General features: G+C 57.7%; 1 protein-coding gene and 1 long non-coding RNA gene across 2 annotated transcripts in view; both read left to right on the top strand.

Moving 5' to 3' along the window:
• The first annotated feature begins 1,106 nt into the window (after window positions 1–1,106).
• LOC132466243 (bifunctional heparan sulfate N-deacetylase/N-sulfotransferase 1-like) overlaps window positions 1,107–15,000 on the top strand; it is a 19,024-nt gene continuing 5,130 nt past the window's right edge. The window contains 16 exon segments of the mRNA XM_060063334.1: window positions 1,107–1,360; window positions 1,363–1,475; window positions 1,477–1,579; window positions 1,582–1,670; window positions 1,672–1,794; window positions 3,555–3,615; window positions 3,618–4,006; window positions 4,008–4,037; window positions 5,690–5,777; window positions 6,195–6,349; window positions 7,331–7,516; window positions 9,800–9,928; window positions 10,566–10,748; window positions 12,049–12,145; window positions 12,435–12,558; window positions 13,962–14,136. Coding sequence (XP_059919317.1) covers window positions 1,252–1,360; window positions 1,363–1,475; window positions 1,477–1,579; window positions 1,582–1,670; window positions 1,672–1,794; window positions 3,555–3,615; window positions 3,618–4,006; window positions 4,008–4,037; window positions 5,690–5,777; window positions 6,195–6,349; window positions 7,331–7,516; window positions 9,800–9,928; window positions 10,566–10,748; window positions 12,049–12,145; window positions 12,435–12,558; window positions 13,962–14,136 — 2,154 coding nt within the window. The 5' untranslated portion in view covers window positions 1,107–1,251.
• LOC132466244 (uncharacterized) lies at window positions 9,937–10,384 on the top strand. The gene is made up of 2 exons (XR_009527794.1): window positions 9,937–10,217; window positions 10,286–10,384. It is a non-coding gene; the product is annotated as an uncharacterized LOC132466244 (long non-coding RNA).

Raw genomic sequence — 15,000 nt, forward strand, 5'->3', positions numbered from 1 at the left:
CCCTCACCCTCCACCTGGGCACTGGGGCCTGTGTCTCCGTGGGGCTGCCTCCCCCCCTCCGGCCGCAACCCTTTAGCTGCTGGGGGGGGGGGGGGACGCTGTGCCCCCCACGGGGGAGGGCTCTACTGTCTCCCCCGCTGCCCTCACCCAATCAGGGCCCTCGCTGGTCCCTCAACCAATCAGGGTCGTCGCTGGTCCCTCACCCAATCAGGGCGTCGCTGGTCCCTCACCCAATCAGGGCGTCGCTGGTTGAGGGTTGAGGGTGAGGGTTGGTACGGCGGTGGGTGAGGGTTGGTACGGCGGTGGGTGAGGGTGAGGGTTGGTACGGCGGTGGTGAGGGTGAGGGTTGGTACGGCGGTGGGTGAGGGTTGGTACGGCGGTGGGTGAGGGTGAGGGTTGGTACGGGCGGTGGGTGAGGGTGAGGGTTGGTACGGCGGGTAGGGTGGGGTTGGGGGTACGGTACGGTGGGTGAGGGTGAGGGTTGGTACGGCGGTGTGTAGGTGAACAGGTTGAGCCGAACTCCGCTGAAGTGTTGGCAGCAGTAATGTACACCTCCTACACTCGCCACCGCGCACCACAGAGAGACAAACGGGTTCTCGCTCTTTGCTCTGCGAACATGATCCTTTAGTTTCTTTGTGGCCGCATCACGTTTCCTGCTCTGTTCTCTGGTCCTAACGTGTTTGTTTTCCCTCCTTGTGTTGTTCTAGGTCAGCAGTGCCCAGGGAAAGACGAGCCAATGGAGCGGCTGACATGACTCGGGTGACCGCCCCAAGAGAATCATCTGCCAATCAGGAGAGACCATTGAAAGCAAGCCGGGCCGCCATTGGCCGGTTTTTGATCATAGGTTGGAGGTTACCTCGGCCATCTTTCTAACCACGAAGCGGAGGCATCTCCACAGCCCTTGGACCCCCCCCCCAAACACACCCCACTTGACCGCGCCTTCTCGCTGCCCGGGGCGTGAGCGTGTCCCATCGGTCGGAAGCCCCGCCCTCCTCTGCCATGGTGACATAAGCGCGGGCACTATGACGGCGACCCAACGTGAAACCGTCTTTCTTTCTCCAGTGGCTCCTCCCACTGCCGCCGCCTTCCCGCCGCATGCCTCGACCTGGATACCGAGACCCGCCTGCTCTGAGCCCCCCCTCCTGTCGTCCTCTTCCTGTTTCCTGTCTCCTTTAATGAAACCCCCGCCGCTGAGCCCCGGACGCCAGAGCGGCGAGTGGCAGTGCGTTGCCGGGCCGACGGCGTGGGACGATGCTGGGATGCGTGGTGCGTCTCCGTCGGCTGGTCCGCCTGCTCCCGCTGCAGACCTCCCTGCTGCTCCTCTTCCTCTTCTGCGCCGTCAGCTTCTTCATCTCCGCCTACTCCTGTATGGGGCCAAGCGTGAGCTGGAGCCCTCTCGGGGGGTCGCGACCGGGGAGGAGGGGGCGTCGGCCGACCCCTACGACCCCCGGGTCACCCCCTCGCGGCTGCTCCCCCCGGGGGCGGGTCCCCGGGGCCCGGGGGGGGAGCCCGGTGCCCGCACGGGACCCCGTGGTCGTGGTGTTCGTGGAGTCCCAATACTCCCAGCTGGGCCAGGAGATCGTGCCATCCTGGAGTCGGCGCGCTTCCGCTACCGGACGGAGATCTCGCCGGGCAAGGGCGACATGCCCACACTGACGGACAAGGAGCGCGGGCCGCTTCACGCTGGTCATCTACGAGAACATCCTGAAGTACGTCAACCTGGACGCCTGGAACCGCGAGCTGCTGGACAAGTACTGCGTGGAGTACGGGGTCGGCATCATCGGCTTCTTCAAGGTGAGCACGACACAGCGCACCGCCCACTCCCTCGCTCCCTCGCTCCCTCGCTCGCTCGCTCCCTCCCTCCCTCCCTCGCTCCCTCGCTCGCCCTCCCTCGCTCCCTCGCTCGCCCTCGCTCCCTCGCCTCGCCCTCCCTCGCTCTCCCTCCCCTCCCTCCCTCGCTCCCTCCCCTCGCTCGCCCTCCCTCGCTCGCTCCCTCCCTCCCTCCCTCCCTCGCTCGCTCGCCCTCCCTCCCTCCCCTCCCTCCCTCCCTCCCTCTCCCTCCCTCCCTCCCTCGCCCTCCCTCCCTCCCTCCCTCTCGCTGGTTCTCTCACACCTTCTGCCATGTCCATCTGGCTCGGCTGTCTCTGTGGAGAATAGAATTCACAGGGGTTGGAAAAGACCTGCCTGGTTCAATAGCACTTCTCTCGCTCTCGCTCTCGCTCTCGCTCTCGCTCGCTTGCTCCCTTTTCTGGGCCTCTCTGCTGTCTGATTTCTTCAGCCCCCTCCCCCAGTTTGCACGTCTCACCGATGAATCACCATCCCCCCCAACCACTAAAAGGCGTGCAATAATTGGATATGGAGGTATGAAGGCTGCTCTTCTCAGGCAAAATGCCTGAGAGTGACACACAGCAGGTGTATGGATAATGTGCAGCGGTATTCCTGCGAGGGTAACCCCATCAGGGTGATGAAATGCAGAGTGTAGCGTTCGAACGCCACGGGACTAGGAGGTAAACAGCATTCCTCTGTTTCGGCAAAATGTGTTCCTCAGCCTCACCAGGGGACCACGGGGACATTTGGAATTGTTTTGGAGGAGCTGGCTCTCAGAACAAGGGCGACGAACGGCCTCAAAACGACGTTGTCTCCGTCAGGGAGACGGAGCTGCTAGTGGGCCCCCCTGTCTCCTCCCCCCTGTCTCCTCCTCCCTGTCTCCTACCTCCTGTCTCCTACCCCTGTGCTCCACCACTGTGTTAACACATTAAAGGCTCCGTCTTACTTAGTGTCGTGCACATCGTGGCTTCCTAATCCCGGTAAATACCCGGTGGACAGATTAAACGTTTTCCCGCCGCGGTACAGATACGCACACCGGTAGCCTGCGCACACAAAATGTGCTCAAGTACTGCTTCTTTATTAGCATCTCCTGATCAATAGTGTTTCATCGCGCCAGACACTCGGGGCGCGTGGGCAAGTGTTAACTCACACGGCGTTCTCTCACGTCCGCCCACGCCGAGAGAGAGAGAGAGAGAGAGAGAGAGAGAGAGAGAGAGAGAGAGAGAGAGAGAGAGAGAGAGAGAAGAGGAGAGAAGAGAGAGAGAGAGAGAGAGCGAGAGAGAGAGAGAGAGAGAGAGAGAGGAGAGAGAGAGAGAGAGAGAGAGAGAGAGAGAGAGAGAGAGAGAGAGAGAGAGAGCTCCCTCTTCATTAGCCGTGGTGGTGCTCTTCGTGGGGGCACACAGGCAGTGCAGCGAGCCTTCACATCTGACGCACCGTGCTCCTGGAGGAGGTTGGGGGGAGTAGGTGGGTGGAGGGGAACCGCACGCATCACACCGCTGGGCATCACACCGCTGCCGCCACACAATGAGCCTCTTGTGCGAAATAAATGTTTTCCTTCCTTCCAACCCCTTGTGGGTCGCTCTCTCCGTTTGGATGTTCACTCCCTTCTCTTTTGTCTTTCCTCCTCCATTCTCCCCCCGCGCTCTCTGTCCAAACGCCCGCCGGTCCCGCTCACTCACTCTCCCTCCCTCCCGCACTCACTCTCCCTCCCTCTCTCCATCCTGCAGGCCAACGAGAACAGCCTTCTGAGCGCGCAGCTCAAGGGCTTCCCCCTCTTCCTGCACTCCAACCTGGGCTGAAGGATTGCACCGTCAACCCCAAGTCCCCGCTGCTCTTCATCACGCGAGCCGGCCAGCCCATCGCCGGCCCGCTGCCCGGAGACGACTGGACCGTGTTCCAGTCCAACCACTCCACCTACGAGCCCGTGCTGCTGGCCAAGACGCAGTCGGCGGAGAGCGCAGCGCTGCTGGGGCAGAACGCGGCGCTGCTGCCCTCGGTGGTGCAGGACCTGGGGCTGCACGACGGCATTCAGCGCGTGCTCTTCGGGAACAACCTGGCCTTCTGGCTGCACAAGCTGGTGTTCGTGGACGCCGTGGCCTTCCTGACGGGCAAGCGGCTCTCGCTGTCGCTGGAGCGCCACCTGCTGGTGGACATCGACGACATCTTCGTGGGCAAGGAGGGGCACCCGCATGAAGGTTCCCGACGTCAAGGTGAGCGTGTGTGTGTGTGTGTGTGTGTGTGTGTTCGTGTGTGTGTGTGTGTTCGTGTGTGTGTGTGTTCGTGTGTGTGAACCCTGTAGCACATGGAGCGCGTTGCAGCCAGCTGGGCTGTATTTTCCTTTGCTGGCTTTGTACGGGTCAAAGTGTCCTCGCGAGGGGCTGAGAGCTCCTGTCTCCTGTCTGTGTAACCCGTCCCCCCGTCCCCCCCTGTCCCCCCGTCCCCCCCGTCCCCCCGTCCCCCCCGTCCCCCCGTCCCCCCTGTCCCCCCGTCATCCCCGTCCCCCCCGTCCCCCCGTCCCCCCCGTCCCCCTGTCCCCCCAGTGTCCCCCGTCCCCCCCGTCCCCCTGTCCCCCCAGTGTCCCCCGTCCCCCCTGCCCCCCGTCCCCCCGTCCCCCCCGTCCCAGTGTCCCCGTCCCCCCCGTCCCCCCCCGTCCCCCCGTCCCCCCGTCCCAGTGTCCCCACGGTCTCCAAACACCGTACACACGAGGTAACGCCAACACAGAGCTGTGTGTGTGTGTGTGTGTGTGTGTGTGTGTGTGTGTGTGTGTGTGTGTGTGTGTGTGTGTGTGTGTGTGTGTGTGTGTGTGTGTGTGTGTACTCTTGTGTATCCCTTTGCAAGTCCTCCCTCACCCCCCCCCCACTGAACGGTTCCCAGCGGGGGGGGGGGGGGGGGGTCCCGGTGGGCCACTCTAAGCTGGACAGCCCCCCCCCCCCCCCCCCCTACCTGCTGCCAGCAGTACTCCAGCGCGGCGTGATCGGGGGACGCACCGAGAATATTGAAGGGCTTCGGAATGCTCGCACACACACCAAACGCAACCACAACAGACACACCACAAACACACGGACACAACAGACACACACAGCACACACACTACACACAACAAACACACACAAACCGCAACACACACACACACATACCCGTCCTCATGTGTGCAGGAGCAGAAGTAGGGGGTGTGGAGAAGAAGCTTCAAACCTCAGTGGCTGACTGCAAATCAGCAACACAACACACACACACACACACACACACACACACACACAGTGAGATTCCCATCCAGCGCGGAGATCAAATAAAACCAACAGCCAAATCAGAGGAGAGCCAGTATCAAACAGAATAGTGGAGACCTCGGGTTAGACGCTGGATGGCTTCTGAAAGAAAGTGGGGGAAAAAGCTATCTCTGTGCGTGTGTTGGCGTGCACGCCCCGGCAACACTGGCGGTGCAGCAGCGGCGTGTGCTTCACCTCTCCTGTCTCCCCCCTCCCTCTCTCCTCCTCTCCCCCCCTCCTCTCTCCCTCTCTCCTCCCCTCCTCCCCCCCTCCCCTCCTCTCTCCTCTCCCCCTCGCTCATCTCTCCTCCCCCCTCCTCTCTCCTCTCTCCTCCCCCCTCCTCTCTCCCCCCTCCTCCCCCCTCCTCTCTCCTCCCCCCTCCTCTTTCCCCCCCTCCTCCCCCCTCCTCTCTCCTCTCTCCTCCCCCCTCCTCTCTCCCCCCTCCTCCCCCTCCTCCCCCCTCCTCTCTCCTCTCTCCTCCCCCCTCCTCTCTCCCCCCTCCTCCCCCCTCCTCTCTCCTCTCTCCTCCTCTCTCCCCCCTCCCCCCTCCTCTCTCCCCCCTCCCCCCTCCTCTCTCCTCTCTCCTCTCCTCCTTCCAGGCGCTGCTGGAGACGCAGAGGGAGTTGCGCACCCACGTGCCCAACTTCACCTTCAACCTGGGCTTCTCCGGGAAGTTCTTTCACGCCGGTGAGAGGATGAAGCCTCCTGGGAAGGGGGGAGGCGGGGGTGCTGTGCTCAGAGCCACTGGGCTGATAACAACTCCTAGCAAACAGAATGTGATAACGCTCCCAGAAAGAACAGCCAATCTCACAAATCCCTTTTCCTCTTTCTCTGCTTTCCAATATTTTTTTTACTATTCTCTCCTCTTCTTCTCCCTCATTTGAGATCATTGTTGACCTTCTTATCCCCTATGTCTCTCTTGCTGTCTTTGTCTCTCCCCCGCTCTCTCTCTTTCTCTCCCTCTCTCCCTCTCTCCCTCTTCCTCTCTGTTTGTTGTTCCCTCCATTTGTACCTTCTCTGCTCTCCCATCCCTACCTAATCTACTCTACTCCTCCTCGCCGCCCCTCCTCCCTCCCTTCCCCTCCTCCCCCCTCTCCCCTCCAGGTTCTGACGAGGAGGACCTTGGCGACGACCTGCTGCTCTCCTACGTCAAGGAGTTCTGGTGGTTCCCCCACATGTGGAGCCACATGCAGCCACACCTCTTCCACAACCAGTCGGTGCTTGCTGAGCAGATGCTGCTCAACAAGAAGTTTGCCATGGTGAGTGACAGGACTGATGGTGAGTGACAGGACTGATGGTGAGTGACAGGACTGATGGTGAGTGACAGGACTGATGGTGAGTGACAGGACTGCCGAGGCCTTGGTATCAGTCCCCGGTGTAGCGTCACCCCCTACCGCTTTATATATATGCGTAAGGTCCATAATTAACTGTTTTTAGTGGAGGTATTAGCGGCCAATCGTTTTAATACGCCAAATGGTCCGGTCTATCTAGTGGCAGAAGTTAATTTTGGAACCTGAATACTATTTAATGTGGTTGGGACGGGCTGTGATATCGGCGGGGTGGGTCCAGTCCCAACCGAAGGTGACACGGGTTGGAGGCCCAGCGCCTCACCCGGTCTTTATGGACGGGTATCTGCCGACACTCTCCCTCCAGTCGCCTCGCGTACATTTGTCTGCTTAATGACTAAATATTAAAGTGTGTGTGTGTGTCCTGATGCATTAACGGTACCAGAGCTGGCTAATGAGATGATCTGTTGGTGCATGTTTACGCCTGCTGTGCCACGGTATAAACTGCCAGACGATCGCGACAAACCTCTGAAATGTGTTGTAATGTAACAGCTGGGGTCTAGTGCGCATCCCACAGCTTATTACTGGTGTCGCTTTGATAGATATATCTATAGATAGATATAGATATATATCTATGTCTATCACTTAGTTTTGAAGATGGGACAGGAACTCGTTCCTCACAGCCAAGCATCAATGTAGTTTTCTTTTGGTTCATCTTTAGGCATGTTTTGGACGCCTGCCAACAACTCATGTTGTCCTGTTGATGGATTCTCAGGTCACATTCTGTGTCTACGTTGCAGAGAATGAATTCAAATAAAGTCTGGGAGGAGTTTAGTGGATTCACCGTGTGTTGGCTTATCTGACTGTTTTGTACCTTTTGTCTCTCTTTCTTTCTTTCTTTCTTTCTTTCCTCCTCCCCCCTCCCTCCTCCCCCCTCCCTCCTCCCCCCCCCAGGAGCATGGCGTCCCCACCACCATGGGCTACGCAGTGGCACCCCACCACTCAGGGGTGTACCCCGTGCACATCCAGCTCTACGACGCCTGGAAGAAGGTTTGGGGGATCCGGGTGACCAGCACGGAGGAGTACCCCCACCTCAAGCCCGCCCGCTTCCGCCGCGGCTTCACCCACAGCGGCATCAGCGTACGCCCACACGCCACTGACATGGGTGTCTCCGTCTCCCTCCAGCCTGTCTCACTGTCTCCCTACAGCCTGTCTCACTGTCTCCCTCCAGCCTGTCTCACTGTCTCCCTCCATCCCTCCAGCCTGTCTCCCTCCATCCCTCCAGCCTGTCTCACTGTCTCCCTCCAGCCTGTCTCCCTCCATCCCTCCAGCCTGTCTCCCTCCATCCCTCCAGCCTGTCTCACTGTCTCCATCCAGCCTGTCTCCCTCCATCCCTCCAGCCTGTCTCCCTCCATCCCTCCAGCCTGTCTCACTGTCTCCCTCCAGCCTGTCTCACTGTCTCCCTCCAGCCTGTCTCACTGTCTCCCTCCAGCCTGTCTCCCTCCATCCCTACAGCCTGTCTCACTGTCTCCCTACAGCCTGTCTCACTGTCTCCCTCCAGCCTGTCTCACTGTCTCCCTCCAGCCTGTCTCACTGTCAAGTGATGCGCCGGGCGATACGTTGATGTATGTGAAGAAGGGTTCTGCTAGTCTATCTTTTTTGCAATCCACTTGTTTTTGGCCTCTTTGTTTTTATGAGGCACGACGCTGCCTACCAAAGGCTGTTTTTAGACGGTGGATCCAGGCTGAACGTGTTTTCTGAGGACCTGTAAAGCTCGCAGTGGAGCTGAGGCTAGCGCGTTCCCGGGATAAATCACTTCTGTCACTTTTCAAAGTCTTCTCACTCAGGGAAAACTACAGCGTTCTGCTGCGTCAGGCGGGATACTAGTAAAAAAGAAAACCCAGAAACTGTACAACGGCACAAATCAGTGTAATGAGGGGGGGGGCGGGGGGGGGGGGGGGGGGGGGGGGGCGTCGGGGGCTGTAGGGGGGGAAGGAAAACCTGCTCATGCAAAGAAATGGTGGTGGAGCCGGCTCCTCCGCAGTGGTCTCACTGCGGAGGAGCCGGCTCCACCACAGTGGTCTCACTGCGGAGGAGCCGGCTCCACCACAGTGGTCTCACTGCGGAGGAGCCGGCTCCTCCGCAGTGAGACCACTGCGGAGGAGCCGGCTCCACCACAGTGGTCTCACTGCGGAGGAGCCGGCTCCACCACAGTGGTCTCACTGCGGAGGAGCCGGCTCCACCACAGTGGTCTCACTGCGGAGGAGCCGGCTCCTCCGCAGTGGTCTCACTGCGGAGGAGCCGGCTCCTCCGCAGTGGTCTCACTGCGGAGGAGCCGGCTCCACCACAGTGGTCTCACTGCGGAGGAGCCGGCTGCCCTGGCTTTATCCTCTGTACCCTTTTTAAAGTTTGTTTGTCAAATCCACTTTCTCCAACCCGCCTCCCTTCCGTCCGTTGGTTAGGCCTTGTTTGTGTTTGTTCCATCTTTCTCTCGCTCTAATCCTCCGTGTTGGTTCTCTCTCCCAGCCCTTCCTTCTGAGTTGTAGTTCCTCTGATGCTCTCAGTTCTCCTTCCCTGCTGTTGGGCTCGGCCTCCTGCGTCTGTACCCGCGTCGCGGTGGCAGGGCGGGCGAGGGGGGGCCGGCCCTATTTGAACTCTAAATTGCCCGGGAGTCATCTCATCAGAGTTCAGGTGACGGTTCCACCGGTGACATCATTCTCCTTCATCAGCCTCTCTTTGATGCTGACCCCGCCCCCGCCGCCGCCGCAGACGTCTGTACATAAAGCGCTCCCCAGGAACGCTGAAATGTCAACCTTTCTGTGCAGATCAGGAATGCGTGCGCTTAATGCACCGGGCTGGGCGGCTCTTTGATGGCTGCTGACGACGGCAGGCGTGCGCCGGAGAGGCGGAAGCTTTGTCTGTTTTCTGAGAGTCGATCATCACAGCCTGGGCTCGGTATATCCACTCTTTATTTATATATCTCCGCCTCCTCTTCCGCTGCGAGGCGCCGCGCGGTTTGACCTTCAGTGCAGACGGGGAAACAATGCGATGCCCCGAGTGTGGCGCTCCTTTTGTGGGCGCGTGCATTCACAAATCCCCCCCCTTGAGCCCCCCCTTGTCCTTGAGTGTCAGAGCGTGCAGAATGGACGGGCGGCGGCGATTGCGCCTCACTCCCACCATTGATATCCAGCTCCCCGACGCACCGCTGCGTAAACGCCTGAACGGTGGATCTCCAGACAGACTCGTGGGCCAGAGTGGCTCGCTTTTTTAGATTAAGGGGCTAATCGGAGGAATGGGGGAAAGGAGCGTGTGCATGTGTGCTTTTGCATATGTGGGCCTGGCTGCTAACGTGAACGCTTGTTACGTGTTTTTGTGTGTGTGTGTGTGTCCTTTATTTATCAATGTTTATTTCTTGCCTTTCAGGTGCTTCCCAGACAGACGTGTGGTCTGTTCACTCACACCATCTTCTACAAAGACTACCCGGTCAGCCCGGACGAGCTGGACAAGCTCATCAACGGGGGCGAGCTCTTCCTCACCGTGCTACTGAACCCTGTTAGTCACACACACAGACAGAGAGACACCAGCACAGAGAGACACCAGCACAGAGAGACACCGGCACAGAGAGACACCAGCACAGACAGACACCAGCACAGACAGACACCAGCACAGAGAGACACCAGCACAGACAGACACCAGCACAGACAGACACCAGCACAGACAGACACCAGCACAGAGAGACACCGGCACAGACAGACACCAGCACAGAGAGACACCGGCACAGAGACACCAGCACAGAGAGACACCAGCACAGAGAGACACCAGCACGGAGAGACACCAGCACGTAGAGACACCAGCACGGCGAGAGACCAGCACAGAGAGAGACCAGCACAGAGAGAGACCAGCACAGAGAGAGACCAGCACAGAGAGACCAGCACAGAGAGACAGCAGCACAGAGAGACACCAGCACAGAGAGACACCAGCACAGACAGACACCAGCACAGACACACACACACACACACACACCCCAGTACAGACAGTCAGGCACCACACACACACACACACACACACACACACACACACACACACACACACACACACACACACACACACACACACACACACAACTTCCCTGCCTAATTCACACACCCTCACCTCTACATGTCTCCCCCCCCCCCCCCCCCCCCAACAGATCAGTATTTTCATGACCCACCTGTCCAACTACGGCAACGACCGGCTGGGCCTGTACACCTTCAAGAGCCTGGTGCGGTTCGTGGAGACCTGGACCAACCTGAAGATGATGACGCTGCCCCCCGTCCAGCTGGCCCACAAGTACTTCAGCCTCTTCCCCTCAGAGAGAGAGCCCCTGTGGCAGGTGAGCAGCGGCTGGCCCTGGCCCTTTGGCCTGGGGGGGTCATTGACGGTGAGCAGCGGCTGGCCCTGGCCCTTTGGCCTGGGGGTGTCATTGACGGTGAGCAGCGGCTGGCCCTGGCCCTTTGGCCTGGGGGGTCATTGACGGTGAGCAGCGGCTGGCCCTGGCCCTTTGGCCTGGGGGGGTCATTGACGGTGAGCAGCGGCTGGCCCTGGCCCTTTGGCCTGGGGGGGTCATTGACTCTGGCACACGGAGCCGGATCCACGGAGGAAGAGAATGTCAACGCCAAATTATTAACAAGCAAGCATTCAAAAGCAATAAAAGAGATGGGAGATGTGGTTTGAGGGAGGGTAATTTGTGCTGTGTGTGAGAGTTTATCGGCAGGGCGACGGTTTACTTTATGTGGGTCGTAAATGCTATTGCTTATCTGGTGCTTGTATTGATTAAAGATGGCCGGAGCCCAGCAGTATGTTTGAGGATAAGAGGCTGTAAAGAGGAGATAGAGGGACTTATTGACCTTTCTGTATCTCGCCAGATCGGATATTTGCTTACAGGAGGAAGTTTGGAGAAAGACTGGGCTTTAAATTAATTCTCATATTTTTATAGTGTTTATCGTGGGTAGTTCTTGTCCTTTCACATTTACATTTAGGGCATTTAGCAGACGGTTTTATCCAAAGAGACTTACAATAAGTACATTTGTCAGAAGAAAGAGAAACCACAATATATCGCTGTCGGTACAGTAAGGATGTTTATAGAAACAAGTGCCAAGCTCTCGTTCTCGTGCAGGGAGCTCGTCCACCGCTGCGGGGCAAAAGCAGAAGAGTTATGACTTTGTGTGTGACCTCAGCCTGCTCTTAAAGGTGAAGGCCGCCCGCTGGGGTACATTAGCAGAGGGATCGAGCTGGGGTGTGCGGTCTGACCAACGCTTGGAGGTAGGCAGGGGCAGTTCCTTTGACCACCTTGTAGGCCAGTCTCATCGTCTTGAAGCTGATGCGAGCTACCTCAGGGAGCCAGCGGAGGTCCCTGAAGAGGGGGGTCACATGGGAGACTCCTGGGTTGAACTCGGCGCGCTGCCGCGTTCTGGAATGCGCTGCAGAGCTTTGACCGCAGCGAGCAGCGTTAGTCGAAGGGGAGATGACGGCGCTCGGTCAAAGAGCTGAGCTGCTTCCCTCGTGGAAGCACCACCGGGGCGACGGCCACGGGCCAGAGCTGATGGCCACTCCGTCAGAGAGGTTCCTCGAGGCCAATGACGATTGCTCCAAAAAGCTAAATTGTGATTGTGCATCTTTTTCTGTCGCTACAGGACCCCTGCGAGGACAAAAGGCACAAAGACATTTGGTCGAAGGAGAAAACGTGCGACCGCTTCCCCAAACTGCTTGTCATTGGCCCTCAGAAGACAGGTAACCACCGGCCCTTTACCGCCCCCTGCAGGTCATGTTGGGTTACGCAAAACCAGCCTTCACTATAAAAAAAAATTTAACGTTTTTTTGTTCTCAATTATCATTCTTAATGATCATAAATTCTTAATGTCATTAAGAATTAGAATGAATTTCATACAATTTACATGAACAAAATCTGTACCAAATACTTCTTTAAATGATTTCTCTTATTGTGCTGCCGGCCGACTTTACTCCCTCATCATTGAACAAGGTGTCTTTGCTGCGTGCTAACCGCCCTGTCCGCCTCCAGGGACCACCGCGCTCTACCTGTTCCTGGGGATGCATCCAGACCTGACCAGTAACTACCCCAGCAAGGAGACCTTCGAGGAGATCCAGTTCTTTAACGGACACAACTACCACCGGGGGATCGACTGGTGAGCGGTGCCCCCGCAGCCCCCACCCACTGCACTCAGTCATCATTATTGAACCTCTGTTCATTCAGGGGGGCCATGGAGAGCAGGGGCTCTTTGTCAGTGACGCCCTGATCATAGCATACAATGTACAACAGATTCAACCAGAAGAACATTAAAATGCATAAGCTTTTTAAAACAAGAGCAATCCTTATTTAATGTAACTTCAACGTCTCAATTGAGACCATCGCTCCGGTTTCAGTGAGTCCTGATGGCTTCAGTGAGTCGTAAACCAGTCCTAAACCATCATGACTGATGGTTTCAGTGAGTCCTGATGGTTTCAGTGAGTCTTGATGGTTTCAGTGAGTCTTGATGGTTTCAGTGAGTCCTGATGGTTTCAGTGAGTCCTGATGGTTTCAGTGAGTCCTGATGGTTTCAGTGAGTCTTGATGGTTTCAGTGAGTCCTGATGGTTTCAGTGAGTCTTGATGGTTTCAGTGAGTCTTGATGGTTTCAGTGAGTCTTGATGGTTTCAGTGAGTCCTGATGGTTTCAGTGAGTCTTGATGGTTTCAGTGAGTCCTGATGGTTTCAGTGAGTCCTGATGGTTTCAGTGAGTCCTGATGGTTTCAGTGAGTCCTGATGGTTTCAGTGAGTCTTGATGGTTTCAGTGAGTCCTGATGGTTTCAGTGAGTCTTGATGGTTTCAGTGAGTCTTGATGGTTTCAGTGAGTCCTGAAGTCTATTCCAAGGGTCCCTTTTGAAATGTTTCAACTCTCGTTTGAAGTCCTTGTGTAGGCTTGTGCATTCCCTGCCCACGCTATCGGTGTAAATCTTACTGAACGATATAAATACATATAGCAGGGATGTCCGTGTCTGGATCTAAATGCAGCTATCAACTGCCTCTATAGTTCTTTCATTTTTCACAATGCCAATGATTAATGGCTCTGAGTCCGCTTTCTCCCCAGAACCATAATTCAGAAGAATGTATGGAGGGGATAAAAAAGTGAAATGTGTCAATATTTACTGATCGCTTAGTGCAATTCATTCACATTGGAATATGGGATGGCATTTTTCTTAAATCCACTTAATATAACTTAGGAGGTTGTATATTGTATGGTGGTGTTTAGAGATCAAACTAGGTTGAAATAATGGCTATGCCATGGTGTTGTGGTCTTACCCTAGCTATCTTTGTTGTATATGGGGAATGGGTTAACCTAGTGATAGTTAGTGCTTGGCCCTTGGTTCTATGAACTTCTTTATCGTACCGACAGCGGTATATTGTTGTTTCTCTTTCTTATGACTAAGGTACTTATTATAAGTCGATTTGGATAAAGGCGTCTGACGAACGCCCTGAATGTAAGACGGTCCAAACACGGAGCAGACCGCCTGCAGTCACCCCTACTAAACCCCCCCCCCCCCCCCCCCCCAGGTACATGGAGTACTTCCCCCTCCCCTCCAACACCAGCTCAGACTACTACTTTGAGAAGAGCGCCAACTACTTCGACTCGGAGGTGGCAGCCCAGCGGGCTGCGGCGCTGCTGCCCAAGGCCAAGATCGTCACCATCCTGATCAACCCCGCCGACAGAGCTTACTCCTGGTACCAGGTCAGTACCCCCGGGGGCAGCTGGGGGCATTACCATAGAGCCCTCAGCAGAGCCCCCACCATAGAGCCCCCACCATAGAGCCCCCACCATAGAGCCCCCACCCTAGAGCCCCCACCATAGAGCCCCCACCCTAGAGCCCCCACCCTAGAGCCCCCACCCTAGAGCCCCCACCCTAGAGACCCCACCCTAGAGCCCCCACCATAGAGCCCCCACCCTAGAGCCCCCACCCTAGAGCCCCCACCCTAGAGCCCCCACCATCGAGCCCCCACCCTAGAGCCCCCACCCTAGAGCCCCCACCCTAGAGACCCCACCCTAGAGCCCCCACCATCGAGCCCCCACCATCGAGCCCCCACCCTAGAGCCCCCACCCTAGAGCCCCCACCCTAGAGCCCCCACCCTAGAGCCCCACCATCGAGCCCCCACCATAGAGCCCCCACCCTAGAGCCCCCACCCTAGAGCCCCCACCCTAGAGCCCCCACCATAGAGCCCCCACCGTAGAGCCCCCACCGTAGAGCCCCCACCGTAGAGCCCCCACCGTAGAGCCCCCACCCTAGAGCCCCCACCCTAGAGCCCCCACCCTAAAGTCCCCACCAATGAGCCCCACCATCGAGCCCCCACCATAGAGCCCCCACCATAGAGCCCCCACCATAGAGCCCCCACCATAGAGCCCCACCATAGAGCCCCACCATAGAGCCCCCACCATAGAGCCCCCACCATAGAGCCCCCACCGTAGAGCCCTCAGCAGAGCCCCCACCATAGAGCCCCCACCCTAGAGCCCCACCATAGAGCCCCCACCGTAGAGCCCCCACCATAGAGCCCCCACCCTAGAGCCCCCACCCTAGAGCCCCCACCATAGAGCCTCCAC

This window comes from Gadus macrocephalus, chromosome 10 (genome assembly GCF_031168955.1).
Source record: "Gadus macrocephalus chromosome 10, ASM3116895v1".
Lineage (NCBI taxonomy): Eukaryota > Metazoa > Chordata > Actinopteri > Gadiformes > Gadidae > Gadus > Gadus macrocephalus.